Source organism: Stegodyphus dumicola, chromosome X1, assembly GCF_044657685.1.
Source record: "Stegodyphus dumicola isolate Sdum_Otavi_A_Nest chromosome X1, ASM4465768v1".
NCBI lineage: Eukaryota > Metazoa > Arthropoda > Arachnida > Araneae > Eresidae > Stegodyphus > Stegodyphus dumicola.
In genome coordinates, this window is record NC_140780.1 from 75,746,198 (window position 1) to 75,752,833 (window position 6,636).

The window sequence follows — 6,636 nt, forward strand, 5'->3', positions numbered from 1 at the left end:
CGCATTCTAAAACATATTTCAAATCTGTTAGTTTTATCGTAATTTTTAAATTACTTCAGCCGCATAAATTCTCAGAAGTAACTTTCTACCGCAGGAATCGCTCAGATTATGTAGTAATAATTAAAACTTTTAAAAATTAGTGTCAGAATTTAGGAATGAATGTAGCATTTATTTAGCCGTTGGATCCGTGAATAATGAGTTTCTAGCATTACGCATTTAGTTATTTTCCGTGGTCGCACTTCTCAGTTTGCTATGGAATGCTGCTTAAAGCCATTTTTATGCACGAATTCAAGTTCATAAAAAGAGCTACATAAAATGTGTCCAATTTTATAAACTACGTAAATTTATATTTCGCTTGAAACTAATTTTTTCCTTCTTTTCTTTCAGAAATTTCGTGAAGAATCCATTGATGGAACGACGCTGCCTTTGCTAACCGAAGATCATTTAACAATGCATTTGGGTTTAAAGTTAGGTCCAGCTCTAAAGCTCCGATCAACATTGGCAAGAAAGATAGGACACTGTGCTGTTTGCATGCACTGCGTACACTGCCACGGAGACGACAATACGGACGTTCGGAGGCACGAATCTTCACGATCTCCGACAGTGAGCAAATGACAGTGCCACTATTTTGGGGCAATGAAAGAACTTCATTGGTACGACTATGAAATTGTCCAATAGTCACTAGTTTGTTAAAGTGCTACGTTATCAGAAAACATTGACATTTAGAAAATAGGGCTTCATCTGAAGAAAACTGTAGAAGGTACAGTTGCACAGATGAGAATGTTTTCTGAAAGACTTATTTAACAAGTAAAAAGCACTTTTGATTGAGCAGTCCTCTTGACTTTACTGCCGTAGACTCTTGAAGCTTATTAGCGAAAATTCTAAGTGACGTTTTCTGCGACAGTTTGCTTTTAATCTTGCTTAAATTTAACGGTCTTTCAGATGAAATGGGAACAGCTTCTGAAACCTGTTAATGCTGTGAAATGTGTGATTGAAATTTAAGTTATTGCATTCTATGCCAAGAAAGAGATTCTTTTGTGACTTGACATTATAAACTCTTGAATCGTGAATGTACAGCATGACATATCTGCTTTAAAATGTTTCTAATTTTTTACATCATTTAGAAATACATATGTGAAAGGATTTATTTTATTTTTTATAAAAGGATTTTTACTAGAGTTTAAAGGCTGGATTATTATATTTCTGCTAACTGAGAATAAATTTTAGTTAGTCATGTTAGTCATATTTCTGCAAACTGAAAATTTTTTAAGCTTCATCTTCGGATATTTTAAAAAATGTAGAGTTGCTTAAGGAGTAATATTTTATATAGTAAAAAGATGTCTAGGAAATATATTCTATATATATTATGGAAGTATAAATCTGTTTGTATTCTTTGCATTTTACTTAAAATTATTTTTAGCTTTCTATTCCTAAAAACAACAACAAAAAATTTTTTTATAAATAAAAAAAAGTAAATATACTCTGTGTAGTTCAAATAAGTAAAGTTTTGTTACTTAAGGATGTGTATGAAAGAAAACAATTATTCTCGTCTAATTAACATCCATGCTAAAACTTTGCACGTTGTAGAAAAATCTGGCATCTAAAATTAAATGAATTTTATTTGCAAATTTTATTTCTAGTATAATATATATATATACATTACTCCTTTAAAAATGTGTGTTCTCTTAGGCTAAAAGAGAAATTGTGCAGAAAAGAAATGAAAGCTTGAAAAGCAACTGAAACAAGATGTTTTATTCAAATCAATTAAGATTAATTTATATTTCTATTATAAAATTATATATTTTGTTGTGATATTTATAGAAATATATTTAATGTTCTATATTTAGTGTTTTATTTTACAATAATTAAAATTATGTAAATAATGTCGGACGGATATTTTAATTTCGATTAGCACGCATATCATAGACTACCGTATGAAAGTGTGAATGTTTGAAACTAAATGGGAAAAATCAGAATAATGCAGAATTTGTTTGAATAGACGTCAGCTTCGCTTGAGATACGATAGCAGAGTATGCACAACAAAATTTAGGAAAAGTATCTTTTAATGCTGAAAGGATAATCACCGGCATGTTTTAAAAGAGAGAAGAGCGCTTTTCACAAAGGAAGAAACCCGTTCCTGAGTGCGACAAGATACATTACAAAAGGCACACAGTATCCAGACGGTAATAGAAGTATATCAAAAAAAGCACAGAGGCGGATCACAGGTGTTTGAGGTCACATGCCATATGTACCCTCTGAGGGTGGAGTAGTCACAGTTCCATTAAGGGTCGACAATGTCCTTCTGCAATTTGCAAAACTTTACATTGACGCTCCCGTTCACGCACGCAAGCTCCTTCGCATTCAAGGAGGCTCCCGTTCACGCGTGAATGAATGAAAGTGGCGGATCTGCCTTCGCCCACGCCTGCACCTGAGACCTCGGCCTCTCTTGTAAAGTAAAATGTCTTTTATCTATCGCTTGACCACCCATTGATGGATGCGTGCTGCAGAACTGAATGCTAGAGGTCGGCGAAACCACATTACGAACCGCACCCCGCTCATCCATATTTTCGGCATATAATCGAATTTATTGCTGGAGAATTGATACGATTGGAAGATTTTTCCTGAAACGATCACTCCTCACTATTGCTGCTTTGCAAATCAGTTTTCAAATGTCGTAGTGTTTTGTGTATAAATCGTACTTTAACAGACTCTTTACAAAGCTTTTTTCGTTAGTCTACTAACTCGTTTTCAAACTTAGCGCCAAGCTCAGAATGGAAGGGCATAATGTTGCAGAAATGTCATGCTAAACATATTCTGAAGCTCATTGAAATGGAACATAACCATTAATTGTTTGTTTTGTGCTCTGTTTAACCTTTGAAATCCGACATTTTCCTTGTCGTAATTCATCATTTTAACTAGCGAAAATGATTTATGTCATTCATAGAAAAATGTGTCACGTATAATTCAACGTAAAGTAATATACCTATTGAATTGAAATATTCAAGTCGCGTTCTTACGCCTTAGCTTAATGTCGCATAATTAATATAATTCCTTCTAATATTAATAGGAACTTTAAATTTTCTTCTTATTCTCTTACTTTCTCGATCATTTTAAAACCCTATCTTAGTTCTACATTAATTGAGTATGAAACGCTATAAAATATTACAGGTTATCATAATAATATAAAACAGTTTGCCGACATTTTTTTTCCCTCACAGTATGTAACATATCGGAAATCAACAATGAAAAGGTTAAACAAAGCATCTTTCTGGATATGTTTGGTAATAGTTCTACGACGTTTAAGTATGATATCCGTAATATATAATTTTAAATATTTCACAAATCCTTTGTGATAATCAAGGATTCCTCTAACGATAATTCACAGTTTATCAAATGCTAAAAATTATGTTTTGCCTTCTTTAAAATTAAATTGAATATTTGATTTTATATGGCTAAGACATACTTTATAAAGATTTATATCTGTGTAATATGAAGGCGTCAGTATGTGCAATTAATTGTATGAATTAATCTGAATATTTAGTCTTGAAGAAATCACAGTGGTAGATTTAAAATTTTGAAAGTTTTCAAAGGATGAAATTAAATCAATCCATTTTCTTCCATCTGCATGAGTAAATAAGTATTTAATAGTCGAATTTAAAATGTTTTCTTTGCAGTGTTGATAGCTTTATTTAGATCCTGCTTTTAAATATTTTAATGCAAATTTTCAACAAGAAAAGGATTATAAATCTTTTTAGTTAATTCATACTAACATTAAGTAATAAAAGTGTAGTTATTCTTGGTAATGTACATTGGCTGCTTTTTATTACCTGTTACATATACCAACCTCTTTTGAATAGAATGCTAATGCTATAATAAGAACAGTGATGCTTCAAGAAGCAGCTTTGTCTTTAATATAGACTTGAATGCGAATTAATAAAACTTTAGAATTATTACCCATGTCTGATTTTCGCATGGAACTTCACTGAAGGAATGTTTTGAACACGGTACCGGTTAATTTGAAATTCGTTTATTTTAGAGTGCTTAGATACCTGTGATTTTTGTTATTTATGTTGTCAAAGGGAAACATTCCGTTTTATTAACTTAAAATACTCACTTGTATGTCTATATGTTTGGTTATGTAATATAGTTTTAAATGTTTTAGTGCAATTGAAATTATCATAAATACTTGTTATTTGTGGCTCAGATGTAGCCCGAAAATGACTGATATGGTGAGATAGTTGTGTGTTTTGGTGTTTTGGTTGCTTGTTATTGCAACAGAATGACTCAAGGCAACTATAAGAAAAAAACTGAAATGCTGCTATTCGAATAAGTTTTCTGAAAAAACAGCTGCCAAATTAAAATATTTGCATATTAATTCCCATTAAAAACGTTTAACGGTAAATTTCTTAATAAAAAATAATCTTAATTCTTTAGACGTAACTAATGTTATTTTTAGCCTACTTAAATAAACGAAAGAAAGTGCTAGATGTGATCACAAATTAAAGGATTCTATTTGATATAATAGTCTATAAGAACTTTTTAATGAATTTTACTGTTTTCTTGTAATATTTATTACTTATTTAAAAATGTACGTTTAAATGCAGCATAAATTAACTAAAATAGTACTACATCTTCTTATATACGTATTGTATGATTCATTTGTTTTAATTCAAAAGAAAATCCACATTTTAAAATCTTTAATGTAAATATTAAACACATATTTTTTTAGTTATAAACTAAGAAAAAATATTGTTAATTTCTTAAATATATCATTTTTATCTTTTTTTTAAGGAAATTATTTATTACGCTAAAAGAAATTTTAAACGAGTAATATATTTGTTATTATATATATTCAGAAATGGCCCTGTAATATATAGATTTATCCATGCGTAATTCATGTGATGATGAAATACGAGGTTACAGGTAGAAATTACAGTATATGTGTATATATCCACTGAAAGTAAACAAATATTGCTAGAAAAGTATAAAATAATAAATATCACTTACTCGTCGATATTTTCTGAAATCATACAAGCAAAGATCTCTGTAGTGATTTCAGAAAGCATCCATGGCTAAGACAAAGATATTTTCTTGCTGAAAATATCTATAATTAACAGATATAAACTGAAACAAGTAATCTAATCTTTAAAACCAACGTGGTTTTATGAACCTCATTTTCAAAGAACTTTGGTTCAAGACCTAAAATTAAGATTTTCCATTGTCTTTTTCTAAAATAATGCTAATAATTATGTGCAAAATAATTTAATACGTAATTCTTAACCGAAGAATAATATATAGAAGCTACTTCTTCGGTAAGCACGTCTTAATTACTTTATAATTATAGTAAAAATTAATATATTTTATTCAACTGTAAACAGCTCGAAATAAAAATTCTTAAAGGAAACAGATTAAACATTATTTAAAAATAGTAAATACTTGAGCCTTTTTTACAGGGAATCATCATAAATCTGTAAATGTATATCACGAGGATCAATAACTATACCGAATAGCAGTTTTAAATTTTACTTATACCAGTTTGCCTTGTTATTTGTTTATCTACGTCTGAGTTATTAGTTTCATCCAAAGATGTGTTTGTTGAATGAAACAGACGTTCTTGTCTACTTGTGATACTTTGTTTATGTGTATGTATGTTACAGCATTGTTGTATCTAAGAATCTTATTCAATTATATAATATATGCTTTCAAGTAGTCGGGCTATGAGTCCGCTATATTTTTCACTGTATATAACAATGTAAATTTTCTCTACAAAGAGTGGGTTTAAATAAAGCGGTTCAAACATACTTGTTCATTCTGTATTATTTATATGTTGTTATGTGTTATTACTTAATATGGTATCTCTTTAACGCAACACTGCTGGGAATTATGACTTCATTGCAAACAATATTGATTTTATAAAATATATAAAATGTAGACGTAGGCAGATCATTTCCGACTCAGTTCCTATACTAAATATTTATTTCTTAACACTGAAGATTTGTTGACTTCATGAAGCTATTCTCGCGACTGTACTATAATTCGAAAGGCAAGTAAGCCGTGCCGAAGAAGTATTTAATCCATTCTAATTATGAATATGCCTTCAGACAACATTCTTCATGAATATAAGGGAATACCTAAAAGTGTAATCATTAATAAAAATAATAAAGAAACCCAACCTGAACATTTAACATATCCTGATAGAATGCCTAAAATATGCACCAGTGTAGTGTGAAACAGCCAGTTCAGCAACAGGAAGCGAAACTGCGAGGAGTGCGGGAGGTAAACAATCTGATAAGGAGAAGATTTGACTTCACAATTTAATAAGAGATTACCTTTTATTTATTTTACAACGGTAGTTACCTACAACATAAAATTTAGGAATTTTAGCCTTTGGATTTTTCTTCATGTATGTTATTTCATAATTTCTATTCTTATGTAGCCTTAAGAGCTTTCGAGCTTATTTTCTTCATTCACTGCTAATTCACATGGTCATGACTTAATTTTAGGTGTACTGTTTTAGTTTCTTAAGTACGTTTAAAACAGTTTCTCTTAATTTATTCATAATTTTAATGCATTTCTTATATTTTCTGTTCATAACATTTGTTTTTCGTAATCTTAACATTACTAATTTTTATTGTT

At 30.0% G+C, this 6,636-nt stretch overlaps 1 protein-coding gene across 1 annotated transcript in view; it reads left to right on the forward strand.

Annotated features, from left to right (window-relative positions):
• LOC118191288 (uncharacterized) overlaps positions 1-5,801 on the forward strand; it is a 385,781-nt gene extending 379,980 nt beyond the window's left edge. Inside the window, exon 6 of the mRNA XM_085807627.1 lies at positions 388-5,801. Coding sequence (XP_085663753.1) covers positions 388-615 — 228 coding nt within the window. The 3' untranslated portion in view covers positions 616-5,801. The remainder of the gene's footprint in view (positions 1-387) is intronic.
• The last annotated feature ends 835 nt before the right edge of the window (positions 5,802-6,636 follow it).